At 39.5% G+C, this 24,123-nt stretch overlaps 2 protein-coding genes across 3 annotated transcripts; both read right to left on the minus strand.

The window, feature by feature from the left end:
* Positions 1 to 349: 349 nt before the first annotated feature.
* On the minus strand, positions 350 to 6,414 carry pank2 (pantothenate kinase 2). Of its 2 annotated transcripts, none has more exons than XM_015047666.1 (7): positions 6,021 to 6,414; positions 5,207 to 5,559; positions 4,377 to 4,630; positions 2,056 to 2,199; positions 1,728 to 1,851; positions 578 to 703; positions 350 to 465 (listed from the first exon to the last, which is right to left on the minus strand). In XM_015047666.1, exons 1-7 carry the CDS (start codon positions 6,229 to 6,231, stop codon positions 415 to 417), a joined length of 1,263 nt encoding a protein of 420 aa, XP_014903152.1. In that variant the 5' UTR covers positions 6,232 to 6,414; the 3' UTR covers positions 350 to 414. The 2 variants fall into 2 exon arrangements, with proteins under 2 accessions (XP_014903152.1, XP_014903151.1); XM_015047665.1 differs by having other exon boundaries at positions 2,023 to 2,199.
* A 3,066-nt stretch (positions 6,415 to 9,480) lies between these two features.
* Positions 9,481 to 15,885, minus strand: mavs (mitochondrial antiviral signaling protein). Its single transcript, XM_015047668.1, has 5 exons — positions 15,778 to 15,885; positions 13,288 to 13,410; positions 12,068 to 12,248; positions 10,739 to 11,418; positions 9,481 to 10,460 (listed from the first exon to the last, which is right to left on the minus strand). The coding sequence occupies exons 2-5, from the start codon at positions 13,408 to 13,410 to the stop codon at positions 9,771 to 9,773; spliced, it is 1,674 nt and encodes a 557-aa protein (XP_014903154.1). The 5' UTR covers positions 15,778 to 15,885; the 3' UTR covers positions 9,481 to 9,770.
* Between the last annotated feature and the right edge of the window lie 8,238 nt (positions 15,886 to 24,123).

The raw sequence follows: 24,123 nt of genomic DNA on the forward strand, positions 1-24,123 counted from the left end.
TTTTGGTACCTTTGGGTACAGCCTGGAATATTTTGGCCCAGAACCGATTACCCACAGATGGGTAGCGAGCGCATTAAGACAAAACTACCAACCAACAGGTACTTCTAATTAAATTACTTCAGGCAACACTGCTGGATTTCCTTGAAATCGCCAAATACGACAAAAAGGTGCAAAAATACTAAGCTTGCCAGCTTTTCTGCATCCAACTTAAGCCACGGAGTATTCAGAAAACCTCCAACATTCAACCGGCGTACGAGAACTGAAAACGTGTGCCGGCCCACATGCAATAATGTACCAGTAGGTGGTGCAGGTAACGCTGCTTTTAAGAAAAAACTGATTCCTAACAATCTAAAGTGCTTCTGATTGCTGCAGCAGATTGACTTTTTTATTTATTTTTCTTCCTCCAAAGAGGGATCAGGACGGATGCAGAAGTCCCAGCAAGGCTCCGACGGCACCAAAGTAACCCTGGGAAACGAGAGTTAGACACCACTGTTAGTCCAGACCAGACACTGAACAGGCGAGTTATTTGGAATGACAATTGTTTGCCCCGACTCTTTTCTGTTCAAAATAAACCAACCTCATGACGAAGAAAGAGAGCCTTGAGCTGGCCGTTGGACCAGTAGTCCATAGCGTAGGCCAGCAGCTTCATAGAGAGGATGTTCACTCTTAGGAAGTTCCCGACAAACACCACTCTCTCAATGTTCTGAGCAAAAAACAACAAGAGGTCAGAAATAACAGCGATCAAACAGATTTTGTTTAATGAGCTGTAATGGAAGCGTATAATGTTGCCCATGACAATGGCGTCGTGTGAGCTCCTCTACGCCGTCATAGCCCTGTACAATGCTGCTTGATCAAGACGCCACAAGGCAGCACCATAAAGAGGCTGAAGGCAAAAAAGGAATAAGACTTGAAAGGTCTTCTCCAGCAGTTTTACACCAACACCAGTCTGAACACACAATGGGATTTTATATAAAACCACGTCAGCTTAGACCAGAGATTCACCAAGAACTCGGCTGGAGAGCCCAAGAAGCTGGTTCTCTGTGTTTTTCCAATCGTTTAGAATTCAGAATTTTTTTTATACCATAAAATCTAATTGTTTTTCATTTGTAATAACATTTAAGTTGAAACAATCGAAATGTTATTGGCTCATCTTTGATTGGCTGATTGTTAAATTTATCAAGCTTCTCAAGCTAGTGTAGCAGCCGCGAAACAGATGAGTTTCTGACCAGAAAGAGACCAAAGGAACCGTCTGAATCCCTGAGAACTTTTGGCCCACTAAAATCAGAAAACATGAGGCAGGATTTATGCTAAACAAATGTGTTCCTAGAATCTCTACTCCACCAGATCATTGTCCCTCCTCACGCAGAAGGGTAACTTTAAGATCACTTTCTTACAAAAGGCTAAACCACTGTTTCACAGTGGCCCATGTCCCAACACATACAGTGCAATGTCACCTCAGCTTCCAACATAAAGGACTGATTGCTGCCTTTCCGATACCTTCTAATAATATTGCTCTCAAACGAACTGGAATTGACTAAAATGGTTAACTTTCAGAAAACTACTTGGTCAGAAATTGGTGACGCAAATTCTGATTGGTGCCTCTCTAGTGCCAAACATCACCGCTGCACTGCAAAAAACACAAAATTGCAGCACGCATTTTTTGTCTAGTTTCTAGTGCAAATATCTTCCACACACTTAACCATTATTACCCCATGATTGTTACTAACCTCATTGAGAGCGCACATTCTGGTAATGGAGCCGATGTTATTGGTGATCGTGACCAGCGTTGCCCGAGCCAGGTCCTCCTTAGACACCGACTCCCTTTTGTCTTTGAACATCATGCTGCCAAAACTAGAAAACGAAGAGAAACTGAGTTGTCAGATGGCGTGGAGACAGCTCAAGTCCAGCCAGCAAACCCAACGGTGCTCAGGTTCTCTGCTGAAGCTCTGACGATGCTGGAAGTCATCACAAAACAGGCTGGAGACCAACAATAAGAACAGTAGAAGGAGCTGTAAACCGCACCTTGAGGCCACAGTCCAGCCCGGCAGTCCAAACCTCTCATAGTCTCCTCCGTAGATGTCCCGGACCAACTTGTCCACGTGGGTGCTCTCCCCCTGAGAAGCCATTTCTAGGGCTTCCTCGAAAGTCGAGCAGCCAGTGAGAAGGCAGCACAGGCCGAGGAAGGTCCCGCCCCCGAGGCTGTCAACGCAAACGGAGGAATCAGACATCAGTGAAATTCTCCAGGATTCGACTAAATAGTCAACTTTATTTAGTAAGATTTTACAAACTGAACAAAAGCTATAAGAAACAATGTCAATATCAGCGTTAGCATCAACGATAGCATGTAGAGATGTTGCAAAGTGACATCACGCACGCAAGAACCCGCTCCCCAGCTCCCTGCTGGGAAAACACTCGTCAATGATGACTACCATGGATTTTAGTGCAAACTTGTCAACATAATGCACTAAATCTTAAATGTACCCGTTTTATAAAATAAAAACAGAGAGGGAAGTAGCTTTGCTACGCTAGCTTGACTTTGATAACCAACATGTAGATGAGCTGTGGAATTCAGCGTGATTCGGTTCAGTTAAAAAATAAAAATAAGGCGACCCACTCACCAAGTCTGACACATCATCAGTAGAGCAGGTGTTTAAATGAGCTAATCAACCACCGCTGTGTTCAGATCATCACTTACTAGTAATTGCAAAATAAACTTCAAGTCTGAAAAAAATAATACTATAATGGAATGAATGTGCTGATCTTTGTGTGGAAAATGTTTGGATGTTTTTTGGTGCTTAACTACAATGCACTGGAACGTAAGCTTATCTGTCCGCAAGTGGAGTTGTTGTCAGTCAGTTGCTATAGCAACAGACCTGTGTGTGTAGAGCAGTGCTTTTCAACCTTTTTTGAGCCAAGGTACACTGTTTTAACTGAAAAAATCTCGAGGCACACCACCAATCAAAAATGTAAAGAAATATACTCTGTAGTCGCCTATATTACATATATAGTCATTCTTATCAAAGTGTCTTGAATAGGAATCAAATAAACACAAAAATGTATTTTTATCACATTTTACATTTCTTATTTCAAATTGCACGTAACATGTCCACTTCAACAATACACCTGAACAGGGCCACGACAATGTGGTCTTAAATTTAAAGAAGTTCTATTAAACTTTAGCTGATTTTCTGGCAGAAATTGAAGAGAGACAATGACTAACCATGGTTTCGTTCACGCCGAGCTTAAGTACAGCAGCTCTATTTCTCTCCTGTAGTGGCAGCTCGACAGCCCTCAACTTAAAAGCTGCATCATACAAGTTTGAAAACATTTCTCCGTCGTGTCTGCTGCTAGCATGTGGTTGTTCTAAATGAAAATTAACGCGTTCTTCTTTGATCTACAATTTTGACTTCTGATGGTTCTCTTCCTGCTAGAGAACCCCCTGGTGGTTAAAGAAAAATAGATAGAAAAACCGCACCGGGCTACAATCCGCATGGTTCAAAGTAGCAGCTTATAGTCTGGAAAATACGATACCATAGGTGAAATTGAATAATTTCCACGGCACACCGGACGATCACTCATGGCACACTAGTGTGCCGCGGAACAGTGGTTGAAAAACACTGGTGTAGAGTACAGCAGACGTAGAGAGATTAAAAAAAAAAAAAAACGAAATACGAGTCATTTTGAATCGTTTTCCACAGTTTTTCTGTGATATTTCCCTATATCTGCAGTACTAGATAAGTGCCTTGTAAAAAAAATATTCAAACCCCGAGAACTTTTGTACATGTTATGTTACAATAAGAAATTCCAGTGTAGGCCACTGGGGGGAAAGGTAAACATTATTCCTTACAGAAGGAAAAGGGAACTCGCAGCATGATACTGCCACCACCATGTTTCCACAGTGGGCTCAATATACATGTACATCAATAGATTGCACTAAATTACAGTCAGGATAGCCCCCCATCAACCAGTTAGAAGGCAGCTGGGTTTGCAGTAGATTTCATTAAGACAAATCAGCAAAGACATCCGCCATTTGTAAATGTATTTACATCAAAGCTGCACAAATTGATCAAACCGCAAACATGCAGAACGGGTGATAGATGAAGATTGTGAAGTAATGCTAGAGTCTGATATTATGTTTACTTGTTACTGTAATGTTAGGCTTATTGATGTAACAAGTAAATTTCCCCACGGTGGGACTAATAAAGAATTATTCTATTCAATTGTAAATCGTCAATATTTGTATCCAACCCAGCATCTTTAAAAACACCTCAGAGGCCCAGAGGTCATAATAATAATAATAATAATAATAATAACAACTTTACATCTAAAGCTACAAAGCAGCAGAAAGCGCAAATAATTTTGCTGCTGAGCATCACCTGGTCCCAGTGACCCGCTTGTAGTTGTTCTCGGAGTAGACGGCCAGGATGCTGACTCCGGAGCCAATGTTGACCAGCAGCAGAGGATAGTCGTTCTCCAGTGTGTAGGGTTTCTGAGCGCAGTGATCCAGGTCACTGGGGTTTTCAAAGTAGTAGCACTCCGAGGGGCCGCTGGTGATCACCGAGTCGATGTACAGCACCCCCCGAACCAAACAGTCTAGCTCGTCCAGCTTGTGGAGCTCCAGGTCGGCCATCTTTGTTTTTAGAGAGAGAGAGACAGCAGGATAAACATAATTTGATGCTGCTGAGAAGTTTACATACCCTTAATTATGCCCTTAATTTCTTTTGCAAGCTAATTTTGGCTACACCTGTATTAATTTATTGGGAATTCTCTCCAGTTAGCTTAAAGGAGCAGTATGATGTGTTTTCCAGGGATATAAAGAGGAGCAGAAGAAGCAAATGAAGTAGATTAGCGGTGCTTGCGAACAACTGATGGTGTCGTCCAGGACATGCTACTATGAAATATCATCTCTGTTGCCTGGATATTGAACTGTTGGCATGTCATGACATGCTAAACTGTCAGAGGCCTCCTCAGATTTGTTGCAAAACTGACTGCTACTGGAGACCCAGCCATTCCCATTTTTAAAAACGTGTGAATCATTTTTATTTCATAGGTTTTGTGTTTGTCACTGTAAAAAGATAAGATGTTAGTGCAAGAAATCAAAATGGTTCATCTACTCAACCAACAGTCGGTGTATTTTTAATTACCCTTTTGCAGGTGCTATATTCTGAGCTGCAAAAATAAAGCAGACAAAAGACTGCACACCCACCGTACGGAAATCAGACTCAAATTTGTAGGCGCCACCTCCCGTGGCACAGAGCGTGGTGTGGAGGCTGGAGAAGTGCTTGTTGCGGCCCATCTGCATGAAGACAGGCAGGTCATGAGTGGGGAAGCGGATGAAGTGCAGGTTCCCCGTCCTGCCGCACAGTGACAGGTCCTTCATCTCCAAGTGCACATCCCTGATGCCGGTGGTGCCGTAGGCGGTGTTGGAGGTCAGGTAGTGCCGGATGCTCCGCAGGTTCTCCACCTCCTCCTGCTCTTCTTCTGCAGTGATGTCTTTGGGCTCAAAATACACGAGTTTCACCAGGGTGCCTCCGATGTCCATCCCAAACCAAGGAAATGCTGAAATGTGTGAAGCATATGCAGAGACATTTTTTATTTAAATTTTTTTGTTGTTAATAATGTAGAAATTATAGAAAATTGTGAAAGACATTTTGTTTGAGTGGGGATTAATTTCATGTGACACAACTAGCCTAGAAAATGGTAAGCAGCTTCTTTCCTACAAGGAGTACAGTGTGTACCGCGAACGCCATCTTGTGCAAAATAAATTCTGGCTTTTTACTGCCTCTATGGCTCATTTATATCATGGCAAATGCCAAAGCCGAACGGATACCAAGTTTCACACTCACAACAGCTTATCAACCTTCAGGCTGTAAGAAAATACGCGACACCATAATATTTCATTATTAAAACAATTTCAGTGCCCAAGGTTTCTTGTATGTACCGCCTTGTGTTTTGTGTAGATGCAGCAACCCCCTTTCCTCTCTCAGTATATATCCGAAGCTAGCTTTGTTAACACCTACGCGGCCTGGTCTTCTTAAACGAATCTCTCCGATGCCACGCGGTCGAGTTGGACGTTCGCCGCTCGGATGTAGCTCTCCCGGCGGACTCGGCAGCCTCATTTTGGGGCTCGTTGCTAAAGTAACCGGGCATCTCCTTGTTGCACCGCGGCAGCTTCGAGGGCGTTTCGTCTTCTCCGTCGACGATATCATCGTCGCGTTGATTAAACGCCATTGAATGGCTAATTAGCTACATATATGATATAAGTTGCGAGTAGGTGAATAAATGCCTATAATTTGTGGGGTAAATACAAACAAAAACCTCGCAGCCGAGATAATTAGCTGGGTATCTGGAGTCGTAAATGGCTGAGCTACACGTCCTTTTTATGTTCGCTGTCAATAGAGATGTAGGCGGGGCTAAGAGTTGATGGAAGGAAGTGAGAACCAATCAGAGCGCGAGTCCACCAGTTTATAAACTCATGTCACTTTTCCTGGATTTTACCACATTAAATAACCCAATTAGAAAGGACATTTAAATACTTATATGTAACTCAATAATTGCTTATTGTATTTATTTTCTAATGATTAAATTGCTTTACAATCAAAACATAGCTAACTGTGATTCTGATAATAAAACACTCATAAATTCACGGTTGAATCCCCTCCTAGCTAATGACAATTTTAAATGTATCATGTTTTTTTGTGGTCAGTCACATCAGTTCAATATTTAGTTGAACCATCCTTCCGCAATTTCACCTGCAAGTCTTTTGGGGAATGTGATGTCTGTGTCAGCTTTGAGGCTTTTTTTTTTTTTTATTAAATATTTGGCTTTTCTTTTTGTAATTGAAAAATAGCTCAAAATTAGTCAGATTCGATGGAGAGAATTTGTGAAGTAGCAATTTTAAGGGTCTTCCACAGAATTCTCAATTAAACATGCGTATGGACTTTAAATAGGCCTTTGTAACACATCAATATACTGCTATAGATTTTATCTTTTCCTCTATGTCTTTTAACCTCCTTTTTAATCTGCTGATACGAGGAGACAAATCAGAGACAAAACCGGCAATACGTTCATCTGAACTATTGTAAAATGTCAATATTAAAACGTTTTACATAATGTTTTGACTTTCTGGTTAACTTCTTTTGAAAAAGATGAAAGTATTCTTTTTTTCCTTTTTTTTTTAAAAAAAAGCACAGTGGTTTCAGCCTAATTATATGCACCAAATAGAAAAAAAAATCTGTACAATAAGAACATTTCCTTTGGCATTGTTGTCATTTTTTGGTGAAAATTCTTTGTAAAGTTTCTTGTTCCCTTTAAACAACAAAACACTTTCAGTTCTATAACGCCACTGCTAAAAGTTATTAGGAGCCACTTGAGGGCCTAAAGAGCCAAATGTGGCTCTGGAGCCGACCCAAGCACCAGATAGACACCAAGTTATATTTCCTCACATGCAAAATATGTAAAATATACATAAAATTCAAATTGTATCAATGTATTTTATTGATGTGACTGTCGGAGTGCGTAGATACAAACAGTGCATACAAGTTCAGACAGAACCTAAGATCAAAACCCGAAGAAAAACAATGAAGACACTCCGGTCTATCTCCAGCTATGCAGTTTACATGTGCAAAACATAATGAATTAACTCTTTATAACTCTTTAAAAAGTGTGCTTTGTTTATCGACAAACTATTTACAATAAAATTTTTCACCTTTACATCGTGATTCAGGAGACATTTCTACCTGAAGGAAAGCAACTTGTAAAACCAAATATGTCCACTAGATGGCAGAAAGAACGATTTAGCAAATCACTGATTAACAAACTGCTGAGGATCCTCCAAATCAGCCAGGATGCTCATTTACACACCTTAAAGAATGTTTATATATATTTTTTTATATAATGCAGTAACATTAACTACATTTTCTGTTACACGTTAAAAATCCATCTTATTACATAAACCCACAATCTACTTGTCATAAAAATGCTTTGTTAAAAGTAAATCGTGCTAAAATTCGAAATAGATTGTTTTTATCCTTGAGAAGAAGAACAAATAAACCTGATTCCTTACATAATATATGGGCTTTTTAAAAATGTTTTTAGTTTTTCTTAATAGGTACACACCTACGTAGAGTAAATGTGTCAAATATGTACAAATAAATATGGAAAACAGTGGGCTTTTGCAGCCCAGCTTCCAAATACCAACAGAAAGTAAAGAATTAAATATGAAAAGCTCCTGCCTCCCACTTCCTCCACCTCCAAGATAACTCAAAGAACATACAGTGGCTTGTGAAAAGTATTCCCACCCCTTGAACGTTTTCCTCATCTGATAAAGTTAAAAAGTATTTTTTAGAGATTTTACAGTGTGTGTATGCATGTGTTACTCTGGTATCCTTGAATGAAATTCAGTGCAACAACTTGGCAATAGAGGTCTTTGCTAGGTCTAAGTACCTATCTCCAGTGATCCTTAAGGGTGAGGCATGGTTCACTACAGACATGTTCACTCTTAGAGGCACTTGGAACGAACCAATGAACCTAACATGAAACTGTTTGGACTATGTGAGGTAGCCAGAATACCCAGAGAGAACCCATGGTGCACATGGAGAACATGCATACCTCAAGACTACCTGCCAGGATTTGAACCCAAGGACTTTTTTGCTTCAAGGTACTGCAAACTACCGCCATACTGTGGAGCATCATGTTTCATTTAGGATGCATCACTCCAGCCCTGTTTAGTCCGTTTTAATCGAACCCTAGTCTGTTTGCCTTGAAGGTCTGGTTTGTTTGGGGAGGTGTGACTGTGTAATCGAACTCTGGTGCGGTTCGAATGCATATGTGGATGCAAGCAGACCGGAGAAAGATCAAAAAGCAGGAACTGGACTATAAGTCAGGGCATTCTGGGTAAATACAAACAAGCATGCGTATGTAGCACTAGCGGGAGAAACGGCTTGTGATCTTTTGCTAAAGACAAAAGAGAAATCCTGCAACCGCTAAAATCTGATGCCACTCCATTTTTGTTTAGATGTTGTGAAGAAGGAAGTGTCTTATTCAGTGTATTATTAAGTGCTCAGTGTCTTATTCAGAGGTTTTGGTGTCATTTCCTTCAGTGGTTCTTGGTGCAGTGCCCCCACAGGTGAGGGAAGGAACAGGTTTTTCAATTAGTTGGGATTATTTGACAACGCAGTACAAAAGCAAACCGCTCCAGCAGATAAAATATAACAAATATCGCAAGTTTGGTCCCCAATCGAACAGAGTCTACTGGACTATCAGGTATGAAAACACTCTTAGTCTCAAATCCAGCTGGTTTGTGTAGACCTCAGTGGTTTGCTATAGAACACTGGTGAACAAATGCCACAATTTTCTTTCCATCATTTTTTAACTTCAAATTCAGTTATGCATTCCTAGTATAGATGTATCACATAAAATCTCAATAAAATGCATTGAAGTTAAAGTGTGTGAATACTTTTGTGAGGCACCATTATTTCCCATCAGGTACCTTTATAAAAACCCACATTTGAAATAACCTGAGATGCCACCTCACCTCACTGAAGTGTCACAGCTGATGTCAAGAGTTTGGATTTGTTTTTTTTATTATTCCAAAGTCAAAGTCATTCATTGCTGAACACCAACAACAGATATGAATTAATGACATAATCAAAGGTCTGGCATGGTAGCTTTCGTTACTATGGGTAATTATTAAACGTCTGTCCTGTGCCCTCTCAGTACAAGGATTACAATAGACACCATGACGATTCCCAGTCTCTATCCTTACCCCCTCAATGCTTAAACTTCAACGCCATCAATAGAGCGCAGGCCCCCACTCCAGCTCCGATCAGAATGTACTTTCTTGTCGTGGATTGGCCGTCGCTGGGGTTGGGAGGAGTGGTTTTCTCTGAATTGGGCAGAGGCTTTGACTCGATGGGAGTGTAGCTCTCGCTGTGGAGGCTGTTAAAACTCGACGCAGTCTCATCTGCAGTGTTGACGCTTGCAGAAAAGCTTCCTTTGACCGGTTCTCCATTGACGATTTGAAGTTGTGGCTCTGGAGCTTGGCCGTCACAATTGAGGATGGATGGCATCTCTGCTACGTGAACCACATTCTCTGCCACGTCGAAGCTCTGGTTTGGAGACTCGTAGTGGTTCTCCTCTGGTTCACTGTGGTCTGGAACAATCACGTTCTCCTGACGCGGTTCTGCTGAATCGGGCTTCTCAACTTGAGCAGTGCAGGAAGGAAGGTCTGACGAAGGGTCACTTAGTTCCAGTCGGGCACTGTCGCCGGAGTAAGGCTGCAGCAAGGAGCTCTGCGGCTGGACTGAAGGACTGGGGTGATTAACTGGCTGGATGCTGACGAGCTGACTAGGTTTGCTCAGGCACACCGAGTTATCATCGGCGTCTTGATGAAAGACGTTTCTCTTGTTGGCAAACGGCTCAGGAGAAGAAGAGTCAGTCTGCGGTCTACTTTTAACAGCCTGCAGGGAAAGAACAACTTAATGTTAAAAAGCATCCAATATCATCACCTAATATGTAATATGAGATGTTTATATGGTGGATTGTAGAAGCTGCAGAGAAATGTTTTATAATTTCTCTGGCATTAATTTGAGCAAACAGCATTTATATCTACATCGAAACATTGCATTGTGGAGCTGATAAAGGCCTTTGAAAACCAAAGGTACCACAAAACAAACAGCATGTAGCATAATGTTTTTTCTTCTAGATGAGATGGAGTATCAAAGGTCTCGTTACTGACCTGAGCAGCTGTATGTTCAGCGCTCATCTGGGGCTGCAGAGGAATCTTGTGTGCTGGTGGGGTCGTGTCCTGGACTGGATGTTTCTCTGGAGTCAGAGTTAGCACAGATGACCCATCAGACACATCAGAGCTGACCGATGTTAAAGACGGACTCGGCTTTGTGGCGGCTGCTGTTTGGAGATGATCAGCTCCACTTTGAGGGACCGGATGTTGCTGCTGTTGCTGATCCTGAGAGGAGGTCACCATGGCAACAGCAGCGGCCACGACGACAGCGGCGCCAGCTTCTTTCCTCCCTGCGCTGGTATCACCAGAAGGATCCTGGATATCAGACTCTAAGTTTTCTTCTGGCTCCTGGTGGGGAGCATGTTTTCCCTCGGTTGCATGCTGGATCTCAGGAGATGGGGGTGGAGTAGACGGAAGACGTGGAAGCTCATCCTGAGCGGGCAGCTCAGAGATGGGTTCAGGTAGAGAATCGGCTGCCATCTGAGGGTCAAGATTTTGTTTATCGGGCAGGAGATTTTGTGCAGCAGCGTGGACAGGAGCCGGGGCCTGAGAGGCTGGCTCGGGGGGAGCCGGCTGAACATCTGCAACGCTCTCAGAGACGGGCAGCTGGCTGGCGGCTGGAGCCGGGTGGACATGAGCCCTGACCACGGTAGCTGCAGCCGAGCCTGAGCTGGGATCTAAGATGAAGCAAACAGTGGCTAGGTTAAGATGAGAGCTCTGTGGAGGGTAGACATCAGAAATTATACACATCTATTTATCATTTACTTTTTTACTCAGGTTGTTAACATCACTCACAGAGTCACAAAGCTTACAACTTTATCCTTTCAAAAGATAAAATACAGTCTGATCAATTTTGATCTATTTCTACCATCAATAGCTGTTTCCACTGAGCAAACAGAAATTATGACAATAAGTTCACGTCATTAAGTGGAATTTATCGTGACAACAATAGATTGGAATTATTATCAATAAATGATAAACAATACGATAAATATCCACTTCTAGCAGAGATGTTCTTTCCTTCAGATCTACATATGACCCTCAATACATCCTCCCAGCAGCATCCAAGGAAACATTACTAAACATGGTGTTAGAAGCACCTTGGGCACTCCTACATTACCTTTTAGCCAATAAGAGTGATGCTGCTTCAGCTTCAAGTACTGTACAGTTAATAATAACAATAAAGTCATGTGGCAGTAACATAAAAGAGAAGCTTAAGCTGTCATTTATATCAATACGTGTCATAATACAAAGGCATAAAAATCACATTAAATCAAGGTTTTAAGCTCCAGATTACAGATGTCAACAGATGATAAAGTAACTTACTGCTACCCCGTAGCAGGGAGTCGTATTCTGTTTGGATCTCAGCTGCGAGGTTTGGGTGCTCACAAGCCTCCAGCGCCTGGATGAACTGCTCCGGCCAGTTCTCCCTCCTCTTCAGACAGTCCAGGAGAAGCACCATGGCATTGAAATTCCCAGATGTTTCCCGTTTGGCCTCTATGTTTTCCTACAATTAGTTTAGAAAAGAAATGTTTTCTGGGGTAGTTATGACACATCTAGCTCTGTGTATTCTGCAAAAAGCTCTCATCAACTGAACAGCTTCCATGTCTCTGATTAAGAGACATCACAGCATGATGCTGCCACCACCATGTTGGATGTTTTAGACTTTTATGGCTTTTACAAATCTGTCACTATCAACAAAATATGACTTTTCTGCAAAAAAAAAAAAAGTGAAAGCTAAATATTTATGCATTTTATGTTACATGTTTTATCTCAACTTTATTGTAGTTTTTGAGATTTTTTTAAAATGAAAAAGCCACATTTGGATGATCATAAAAACGACTAATGGGGTGAATATTTTTAATAATCACTCTGTATTTAAAAAATAAAATATGTAAGTCTGCCACACTTTTCAGATGTTTATTGTGAAATATTTTAAAAACTATATGTAACTTTCCTTTCACTTCACTAAAGTGAGATACTCCCTCTGGTCTATCACAGAGAAATACGTTGATGTTTGTAACATCACAAAGTGCAATCAAGTTCAACAGCTGTAAATACTAAGAATGTAATAATTTCCATTCTGATTGATATATTTTGAATGCTAATTTTGGTTACAGAGACATCATAATACATTGTATTTATGGTTTTGGTTGTGTCTGGTCTTTTCATTTTCATTTTATTTATCGATTTTTGTTGCTGTGTTGAATTTTGGATATTTAAAATATCTTCCAGTTCCAGTTTAAAGTGTTCTTTGTTGGTCTTTCAGAGGAAAAACTTGCATTATTACGCCATTATCAATATATTGCTTGAAAAAATCATCTCAAAAACAACATTAGCATTTGTCACAGTAATTTCTGGAACTATTTAACGTCCAGCAAACTTCGTTATTGTGACAGGCCTCTTGAATACTTTGACAACGTTCTGTGTTTCTACAGCAAAACATTGGCAACTTGCTATAAAAAAGGGAATAAACCTTATGTGTGCTATTTTTAGAATAGATAAAAAAAGCAACTCCACTTAAAGTAATGAATGATTAAACTTACCCTGTCATGACTCGTCAGGCAGGGGAGGTACGGTACTATTTCTCTCACTTTCACCCTGCTAACAATGGCCGGCATATTCTGTCGCAAATAGCCATTATAAAGTCGATCCCTGGCAAAAGACATCTGGAAAGTTACAGAAAAGAGAAAGAGAGTTAAAAAGGAAATTCATGCATTTATTTACATTCATTAAAAAAAAAAACCTAGACACAAACTGCAGCTGTGGCAAAATTTACTTGTCTCCACTTAACACTTAACATGAAAAAGATCTTAGAAAAAAAAGACAGTGAAGGCATTTTCCATCAAAAGAAAGTGAAAGTGAAAGAGAAAATCACAAGGCCTTTCTCTCCCCAACAGCAATGAAAAGCAAAATTAAGGGCCATCTCTTTGGGCCTGACCACACCAGGCTTTTAGATTCAGATTTAAAAACCTCCTCCAGTTTTCAAGGTTGGTTGAGAGCAAGCAGAGGCCTCTGCTGGTAACTCAGACATCTGTCTGTCTACGGTTTAATATCTTCCTAGCTTCAACACTCATTCCCAGACACTCCCACGCATTTTTCCAGACGAGAGTTTGACCACAGGTTTTGTGTTGGATACATTTTAAATCCCCTCTATTTGTTTTTACCTAAACAGACTATTTACGTAGTCCGCTGAAAGGTTGGGTCAAACGGTGGCATTTTCAAGGGAAGCGGTGAGAGGCAGAGCTGAACAGGGGAGCTTTGTGAAGTTTCTGAGTTATTTGGGCAACATTTCCTGGATCAAATTTAAAAAAAAAACCTGCCTCACATTTTGTGTTTTCCTGCATGTGATCTCATCCCAAAAATAATAATAATAAAAAAAGAGAATCAGGCAAAATCAAAAATGTTCAAATGAGATATGAAGGAAAACAGAAATCAGGGAAGGTCTGATGGTTGCATTATTATTATTTGTGTTTATTTTCAATCTATTCATTATTCAATGTAATATGTTAATTATTCTAATTTTTTGGTACGTTGAAAAAATAAGACAGAGTGGGGCTCCAACTTTAAAAAAATTAAGTTAACTTGTGACATGAAATCAAATTAAGTTTGTCAAAATAAATTTACTTAACATGACATACTTAATAAACTTAACATATTTACTTGGCTAAACTTAATTTGATTACTTGTGACAAATTAATTTTTAAAGTTGGAACACCTGTTTTCTTTTTTCAGTTTGGGCTAATTACTACAAAGTAAAATCTTCACAAAAAATGACCATGCTTTTTGCACATTCTTGCAAAACTACATATGTGTATATGTGTGACCTTTTCTCAAAATGCACATTTTGATTAGTTTGATAAGTTATAAATATTGGATTTACTAAACTTGGCTAAATACAGCAAGCATTTTCAAAGAAACAGGGATGTCAATCCTGATCTTATTGGAAAAAACAAATTCTAGTTTACTGGCAAATCTGCAACAAACAACAAAACTTTAAAGTTTGGATGTAGAATTATTTACACATCCCTTTCCAGCAACAAATCATTTATTGTTGAGTTGGTAAAAGAGCATTTTTTTTTTCGTTTCTCAAGTCCTTTTTGATCCTACAGGTTAAGATTGTTTAATAGCAGCAACTGTTGCAGTTGCAAGAACTTAAGAGCAAAGTCTCTGTAATGTTATTAGCCAACACAGGACATGGTTTACCCGACACGGTTACAGTGTCTAATAGTCATAATACTCAGAATCCAGGCAAGGAAACAAAAAGGAGAAAAATCTTCAGAGTGTGCATTATTTCCAAGGAGGCATTTAAGTGTAAAGCGCTGAGAGATTGCAGATTAACAGGACAGGGAAGGTGTTGTCAGAAGGGACAAAAGTGCACCTTGAGACAAGGGCAAATTATTTGAATGACCTCTAACTGCCAGGTTAATGCCATTTTCTTGGCAGTCTCCTTGGCTGTCCACTGGTGTGGGTCAGATTTCAAGCAGAGCAGATCTGCACAACTACAGCTACATAAACTGGTTATGACCGCATGAAGTTCGAAGGAGGCGAATCAGGAAATCACTTATCAAGCTCGTTGAGACATAAAACAGCTGACTCAGTAACTTATTTGGTATTAATGGGCAGCAGACATTTGCTTAGCAAGTTTTGAGGTCACTTAGTAAGGCCAGCAAAATAGACACATTTTGCTCAAAACAAAATGTAAGTTAGTACCGTTATTATTAGTCTACTAAAACTTGGGTTTGGTGATTTAAAAAAAAATAGCTACAAAAGTTGGTACTGGTTTACAAGAGGTTGTAACACATACAAAACAGACACAAGAGTCGAATAAACCCTAACAAAATACAGAAATGTGACGCTATAAATAACCACGAGGACTAGCTAAAGAAACTAGCTCATAAAAGTTGTGCTCGAGCAAATTAATAAATACCACACAACCTAACTCCAACCAGGAAGTACGATAATGACAATAAGCATTCATCCTGCGCAGAGTTTACAGGTGAAACGGCGAAAAAAAAACATCAAATAAAGCTCACCTTGCTTGCTCAACACACTCTAATTTGTCACCAGTTCACAGTAGCTGTTCCTGCTGTCACTGACTCTTCCTGAGCTGCGACCTGCTCACACGTCTGCGCGGCTGTATGCCCAGGAGTCGGTTCGCGCCCTCCTATTGGACGAGAGGAACGTCAATTAAAAACACGCTCCAATGGGAACGTTTGAGTAGTCGACGTGAAGGCGGGGCTTGATTTATCCGCACCCTAACTGTGACCTTACAGTGCTGTGAGCCTGTATGGTGGCAGAATTATATTCAGTTGCGATTTCTGGTAAAAATCTGTCGAATCCCACTTCTTCATTCAGACTAAAATTAAATTGAGAACGAGAGAGAAAGCGAGAGAGAGAAACACACAAACAAAGAGAGAGAGCGAGAGAGAGAGAAAGAGAGAGAGAGAGAGAGAGAGAGAGGGAGAGAGAGAGAGAGAGAGATAAATTATTTATCTAATATTTAAATTACAATATGAAGCACATCCTTAATTCTGTCAGTCCAAAATTATTATTGCTGTTGTTGTTGTTGTTGTTTTCATGCAAAACATGTTCCGTTAATTAACAAACAAACTGAGTTGTACTTTGTCATTAAATTGTATATAACTCACGAATAGCAAGTTACATGCTATTAAGTTGAATAGTAATTGTAATCAGTTTTTCCAACTTCTTATAAGTGGGTGTGTGTGTACTGAACATTACAGATTATGCTGTAGTTCCAAAGCAGGCCACTAGGAGTCAGGATGACACAAGGTTAAAAAAAATTATAATTAAAGAGAAAACTTAGTCTTAAGATTATGGTAATTTGTTTAATGTAAACGTACATACAAAACAATAATAAAAAAGTCTACAAAACATGTAAAAAAATGTATTCCCGTGTGTACATAATTGTTTTATAAAAACACACATTAAGCCTTTTAATGTTGAAAACTTATTTCTACAAAATGATGACAATTAAATAAAAATCAAATAAGTGATTCAAAAAATATTCACTCCCTTCAAGACAGTATTACTCCATTTATTTGTTGAAAATGAAAGCAGGAACCATGTTTGAATGAGGAATGAATGAGGGAATAAGCATGGCTAAATCATAGAGCGAGGTGAATATGTATCTAACCAACAGGTGGCGCCACTTGCAAATAAATCCTCATCTGAATCGGCTTTAACCAAGGATTTCTTCTGAACTAAAATGAGTGAAATGCATTAAGTGGAGCCTCTGCCACCCCGCTGCGTGTTAAAAACATGACGGAGATTAGAGGACGGATTAGCGTCATACCAGGATGTTGCTCATTATCGTGTTATCTTTGGATTAAATATGTCTAAGCCAAAAAGTGTTTGTTGCCCGATAGATTTTCTGCTACATCCATTGATCGTTTCCCCAAAGCAGATTCACCAAACGAGGATAAACAAACTACGTTGTCCTCGCTTGTTATTGTTGCAGTCAAAGCATCACCAGTTTCACACATTGGAATCGGTTTTTCTCCTCCTGGGGAATCCTCACGGCCTGTGAAGCGCTTTCATTTCGTCCCGTATGGCTCTTAGAATGGCTTTGTGAAGTCTAGCAATCATAAATGTAATTTTCCCAGCGTGGCAGTGGAAGCTGCCCCCCTCCCCTCCCTTTAAATTAGGAGTTACTGAAATAAGTGATAATAAGCTGTGAACAAAACATGAAATAAACAAGTAAATGGGCAGACTGACCTTGCAAACAGTGTTGCCTTAATTCTTCACTATTTAGAGAAGCAAATATCTTAAATTTGAAGCTCTATTTTTGCTTAAAGATATATATATATATATATATATATATATATATATATATATATATATATATATATATATATATATATATATATATATAAATGCTTCTGTGACCCAAATAGAATTAGAACATTACAACATCACACAAAATATTGTTTTTTTGTTTTAAACGCTAGCAGTTAGATCTTGTTGAACATTTTTTGTTGTTGTTGTTTTTTTTCAGAGAAACCATGAAACTGTGGTGGGTTTAGTGAGTATTATTGCACGGGAGCACGCACGTATAAGTTGTCACGAGGTTTGACCAAATTGCAGAGTGGAGTTGGGAATGAACATGATGAAAGTTTTTTGAAACAAATCCTTAGTTCAACAGAAGAATTGACGAGACAAGTTGGAAACATTGAAGAAGAAAAAGAAATGGCGGAGTTTATATGTTGTAAGGAGGGAGTGGAAATGACAAAAGAGCCAGAAGAGCTAATTACAGGTGAGTGGATGCAGTTGGAAAAGGAGCAGGTATGAGCAAATGAGGAAATGATTAACAGCTGGGACAGGGAGCGGGACGGTAGGTTAAGGAGAGGTGCAAAACCAAACCAAAAACCAAAGAGGGGCAAAAAAAGGAAAACAAAAAATCTGAACTGCAAACAGAAATAGATATTAATCTAATGAAACTAATCCAAAACACAAGAAATAAACTAAAATGGCAATATAGAACAAAACAAACATAAAGAACTGATCAAAAGAGAAAACTATTGAAGCTAAACGTCCAAACACCAAATTATCACACTGGGAGAAACTCCTACTGGTCAACTCCAATCTTTACAAGCAAAAGTGCTTCTTAAAATTATCACAGTTTCTTAAAAGTCAAAATTGCAGACATTACATTTTGTCAAATGCAATAATCAAAATCATCAGGCAGACACACATCGAATATGTTGGTCAGTGTTCCAGTTGTTATAAATCAAAAGCAGCTCCAAGCAGGTGAGTTTTTAGCCTTGATTTACAGGAAGTCGACGTTTCAGCAGTTTTGCAGTTTTCTGGAATTTTGTTCCAGATTAGCAGAGCTTGAAAACTGAATGCTGCTTCTCCATGTTTGGCTCTGGTTCTGGAAAAGTTGGCAACAGCATGGACGTGTCTTCCAAAAGCAATTTTTAAAGATGTATTTTGTTCCTATAAATAAAACTTTGCAGTCAAAATCTTAAGAGTTATGCATAAGACTAAAACAAACAAACAAACAAACAAACAAACAAACAAAAACAACAAAAAAAGTCATCATCCACAGATGCACGTCGGACAAGGGTCCCTGTCCTCTCCCCGTGTATTTCTACACGCTGGACGTAGGTGGCGCTGTTCGCCTGCTCAGCCACAGGGTCCATCGCTGTCTGGCAGCGTTCATTCTGAACAAGTGAAGTGTAAATAGAAAAACAGGTCAGAGCCAACAGATTTGGCTTCCCATGAGAAACAGGTAACAAGAGGAAGAGAATGTAACACAGCTGCAGTGAATTCGGCTGCAGAGGGAAACACTTGTGTGTATTTTTAGTAAGGTTTGATCAAAATTCAAGCGGAAAGCTGTTTGTGGTTCTTATTTCTTATTCGATACAGTCTAAAAATAATAATAATGAAACGTGCTTTTCATGCAAGCCGACTTCCTTTTGTGCAGCAGCTCCACATGCAACCCAGATCTGGACGTCTTTTAAGTCCTTTTTTTTTTTTTTTTTTTTTTTTTTTTGCCTTTTTTTAAGTTGTTGCAGGACAGAGGACACACAGAGCCCAACAAAGCAACGGCGAGAGCCTGAGGCAGCATCACCAATGCACCATGGTTGAGTGACGAGGGAAAAAAATAAAAGAAAGAAAAAACACACCAAGTGCTGCTTTACAGAAAGAGAAGGATCCCATTCTTTTCAATGGCTTCAACCTTAAAACTCCAGCTTCTTTGGCATGACATGGAACATTTAAAACAGTTTTTAATCCCTGCTTTTAACAGTGACTAATCTCTCTGAGGTTACCGGCTCTCTTAGAAGCTGGTAGTTATTGATTTTTGAGGAGGTTCAGATTCAGGGATGCGTAAATATACAAAACAGACTGGGGACTGCAACATACATAAACCGAAGGAGTGGAACATCACTCTGTGTTGCAAAGAATCAGCCCCCCGAAGCACAAATCTTTGTGACAGTATGTTTTCTTTTTTGGTTTTTCTTGCACTAGTAGATATTGTTTTGCTTTCAGATGAAACAGGGCTGGATTCCATCACTGGAAAACTTAAAGAAGATTCATCTGAAGTCTGAAATCTGAATAAATGAGTCGGATTAAACCAATACAGGAAACATGGGAGCATCTCAAATTGTTAAGCAGTTATTCATTTAAAAATAATAATAATAATAATAACCAGTTTTCTACAACAACTTACATAAGTATTAAAATGCTTTCCAAAGTTGTTTTTGCCAGTTTATTCATGGCTTTTAGTTGTTCCAATCAAGCTTATATGTCTGTCAATGTAACACACCTGGTTGGACAAAGCTAAAGTTGGTTTCCGATTCCACCAGGTACAATTACAAAGAGTAACTGTACCTGGTGATGGCTGTTGGAAGGAAAGATCTTCTGCAGCGGTCTGTACTGCACTGAATCCAGTACTGAAGAAAGAAAACTCACCATCAGTCTTCAGCAACTATAAACCTGTAGCCCCGACATTCCACAACTTGAAGGTCCTGGAGGGACTCCTGTTTTCCCACCTGAATTAGCATTCAAGGATCTAGCAAGACTATCTGCAGTTTGCTTATTGCCGTGGAAATGGAGTTGATGGTGGCATCACACACCTGCTTCAGCAAACCCTCTGTCACAAGACTGTCTTGGGAAGGCACAGTGTCTTCAGTCAGAGGTTTCTTCAGATTCAGTGCAACATTCAGGAAAATGTAAAATCCACTAAAAGAAAACGTCTCGTACAGAAGTATAATATTAGCCCTGCAGCGATGCCCAGGATTCTAAACTTGTGAGTTTACTGAAAATAAATCTTAACCTGTCGTTCACAACTTTCAATTTAACATGATCTGGAAAGCAGAAAAAGATAAATGCTTTTTGATCGTAGGGTCTCTTATTGGTTTTAGAGTGAACTTACGCTCTGCTTACAAAGCTATTTAAGGCTTGTTTTTTTATGGATTAAGTCAGAAGCTGCTGAATATGCTTTTATCCTGGAAGCTGTTGGAATCAGCTGCCAGATGTGCCTTGCTTCCTTTTAAGGTTGTCAGAGAAACATTTAGGTCAGCATTTATACATGTGTTTCTGCCTCCCAGACATGATTTATTATTTTACACTCTCATTACCATGCAGTTTATTTGATTTATTTAATTTTAGTATGTTTTTATTTTAGCATTTTAATGATTTTGATACAAACCTAAAAAAAAAATTTAAAAGAAAAAGAAAATGTGGGCGGGGCCAGTCTGGGAGTTTGCCCTCCCACTTCGCTTGATCGCATTCTACACCACAATATTAAAGGGGCATTATTATTGTCTTTAAACAAATGACTTAAAACAAATTTGACTTTGCAATTGAACACCTTTAAATTGGGTCTCTGTCTCTTTAAAAACTCCTGCTCTTTCTGAAGATCCACCTTCAGGAAGTCGTCAAAACTTTGCTGCTCTACTAACCCTTTGATTATGTTTTTATCAGCTATGACTGAGAAGTAGCTCATGTAAAGAGCTCAGATGATGCTCAGTTCCACCAGGATTTTGCTAATTGTTGCTGACTAGTTTGTAGGAGCTGAGTCGGGCAGTTGCAGGGCGAGGGCTGGTCTGTGAGCTGGAAGTTTGGATGCTCACGTCACACGTTTTAGGTCTAGAAACTTTGCTTGTGGGCTCGATGAAGCATTTCTCTATTGATCTGATAATGAGGTGCTTTTCTAGACGTTCATCCCTTGTTTTACATCAAACCGTAGAGTGTGTGTTACTGACATGTCTGACCTTTGAAAGTATTCACACCAGCCCTGTTTAGGCCACTTTAATCAAACTCAGGTTTGTTTGCCTAGAAAGTTTGTTTGGGGAGAGACAGTCGAAAAATCCAAACTCTGGTCCACCTAACAACCTAGATCTCTCTCTGTTCGACTGAAGTAAACTCTGGCACGGTTAGAATGCATATGTGAATGCCAAGCGGATCAAAGACCACTCCAAAAGCAGGAAGTGTACTATAGGGCATTCTGGATAATTATGACCAAAACAAACATACAAATCTAGAAATGGGTCATGGTCATTTATCAAAGACAAAAGACAAATCTTACAGCCGCTAAAATCTGATGCCGCTCTATTTATGTTTACACTCTGTAAAGAAGGAAGTTGCACTTAGTGTCTTTTTCTGAGGTTTTCGTGTCACTTACTTCAGTGGTTCTTGATGCAGCGCCCCCACAGGCGAGGAGGTGAACAGGTTTTTCAAAGGTTTTGGTTGGTTTGACAAAATGCAACTGAAAATGTAACAAATGATGCAATTTTGGTCCCCAATCGAATCGAGTTTACTGGACTATCAAGTGTGAAACACACAAAGTCTCATCTCAACAATGAACATATTTAAAGGCACAGAGGAGCTCAGATGTCCACTGATGTAATTTAATAGGAAAGACTTTTTCTTATGACTTTTAACCAGTTAATATATTAATAGCATCTACTGGTTTCCGCTCTGAGCTGCTGTAAGATTTGGAGATCTTTCTGCCACCCAGAAGGAGCCCGTTTCCTTCCATCAGAGTGTTTACCAGCGAAGCAGCGGCTGCCTGTGACTCCCACTCCCCTGCAGATTTGACATTTTAGTCCACCCTGGTGAAAAGAAAGGTTACCGGTTCAAGAGAGGGGGGGAGAAAAAAAAAAAAAGCTCTGCAGCATGATTTCACTTCTGCACATATAATTAATTCATTGAGAATGGACCCTTTCTCCAAATGTCTGCCCTGTGGTCACTCATTTCTTTTACACTATTATCCGCTCTATTTTTAGAGTTTTCATCAAAGAGGAGGATATTGCATTGCATAACAGACTTTTCCTCACACAGCACATGTGTTCATAGGAGACCTATTAAATTAATACCTGTGATTCTGGCTGTAACTATCACAGGTGCTGCACATAATTAGCAGTTTTAATATTGGATCTTTTTCTCCATATTGTGTCATTGAAGTTAATTGGTTAGCTTTTTATTTTTTAACAAAAACAAAATTTCACACTCCTGCTGATGCTCTGAGTTCACCTTGAAGACTGCCGAGTCTGAATGCAAATGAAAAGATAAGAGTGGATCTATCCAGTCTAATTCTATGCTTTGTGCTCTTAGCGATGTTATCATTTATTATTTATTTTATAGTTAGAATACCAAATTGCACTTTGATTTGTTAAGGTTTATTTTACATATTTGACCAAGGTAGTCATTCTGTTGTTTTTGTCAGTTTCACTTTCGTTATTATTTATTTTGCACTCACTAAACAAATTAAAGTTGTGTTGTTTTGTTTGACCAAGCTTGTGAGGCTATTGGTGTGTTTTAGTGTGCTGTTCTGATGCAGATGTAGTAAAGGAATTTGTAATTCAGTACATTTATGTCTGTGTTTTAAAACAATAAACATTTTAAATCAATTCAGCACCGTTTTTCTGTGTTGGATCGGTATCAGCCGATTCTAAACCTCATATCGATATCAGTATCGGTATCAGAAGTGGGGAAAAAAAGTGAATCGGTGCACAATGTAGAAATATTCAAAGCAAATTGATACTTTTTGCACAGTACTTTATCTCAAGCTAAAAAAAAACATCTGTAGTAACACATATGCACAAATTCATAATTCCCATTCAAGAGAAAAAAGCAAGCCCAAAATTTTGTCAAAAATGTTACTTAAACTACAGTGTCAAAAATCCTTCCTTGCATCACTAACATGCCTGAACCCTGTTAGAATACCCAGTGACATTCACTGCTGGACCTAATTATAGCCAGGAGTCCAGGAAAATCCCGACGTGTGTTTGGATGCTCATATGTTTGTGTGTCAGAGGAGTCAGAAGAGATCGCCTCTAATTGGATCCTGGAGGTGGATTGTGAACTGGAGCAGGGAGGCCCGGTCGCTTTGAGATGACCTCCCGCCACTGCACGGCGTGGCGTGGAGACGACCTTTCACCCTGACAGTCCGTCTTTGACCAAGGAAACGAGCAAATGAGGAAATGAAGTATTCTTGATATGAAATGTCTGTTTAAGATCATATTAACCCCAGAATATTTATAGCTATATTTGGTATTTTTTTTTACCTATATATATTTATTTCACATTCGCACAGAGTGATGAAATGATTTAGGAAGTTAACACAAAACACCGTATCAGCTGTACTGAGGAGATTTTTCAAAAGATGCGTATGCATCTACAAGATTTCCCTTAAAGGAGTGAAGCTCATCCATTTTGTTTGCCACAGATCTCAAGTTTTCCATCATGATTGATGGTACATGGTTTAATCTTCATCTTCTTTCTCTCTGCTTTGCTTTTGGTCTAAATTCACATACCAGCTCTCTAAAGCATATATTTGGGCTTGTATTTATGGATATTTTTTTTATTTTTGAAATACTCACTACCTGCTTCCACTTGGAAAGAGCCGTCTT

The sequence above is a fragment of the Poecilia latipinna genome, unplaced genomic scaffold (genome assembly GCF_001443285.1).
Source record: "Poecilia latipinna isolate Pla-1442-1.1 unplaced genomic scaffold, P_latipinna-1.0 Scaffold838, whole genome shotgun sequence".
NCBI lineage: Eukaryota > Metazoa > Chordata > Actinopteri > Cyprinodontiformes > Poeciliidae > Poecilia > Poecilia latipinna.

Excerpts from the sequence above, each read along its gene's own strand:
- pank2 (XM_015047665.1), bottom strand. The coding sequence starts at position 6,231 with ATGGCGTTTAATCAACGCGACGATGATATCGTCGACGGAGAAGACGAA. Across the intron at positions 5,560-6,020 it reads GTTTAAGAAGACCAGGCCGC|CATTTCCTTGGTTTGGGATG; the intron begins GTAGGTGTTAAC and ends CACACATTTCAG. Across the intron at positions 704-1,727 it reads GAATGTGCGCTCTCAATGAG|AACATTGAGAGAGTGGTGTT; the intron begins GTTAGTAACAAT and ends TTTTTTGCTCAG.
- mavs (XM_015047668.1), bottom strand. The coding sequence starts at position 13,410 with ATGTCTTTTGCCAGGGATCGACTTTATAATGGCTATTTGCGACAGAAT. Across the intron at positions 12,249-13,287 it reads GCCTGACGAGTCATGACAGG|GAAAACATAGAGGCCAAACG; the intron begins GTAAGTTTAATC and ends AACTAATTGTAG. Across the intron at positions 10,461-10,738 it reads CTGAACATACAGCTGCTCAG|GCTGTTAAAAGTAGACCGCA; the intron begins GTCAGTAACGAG and ends CTTTCCCTGCAG.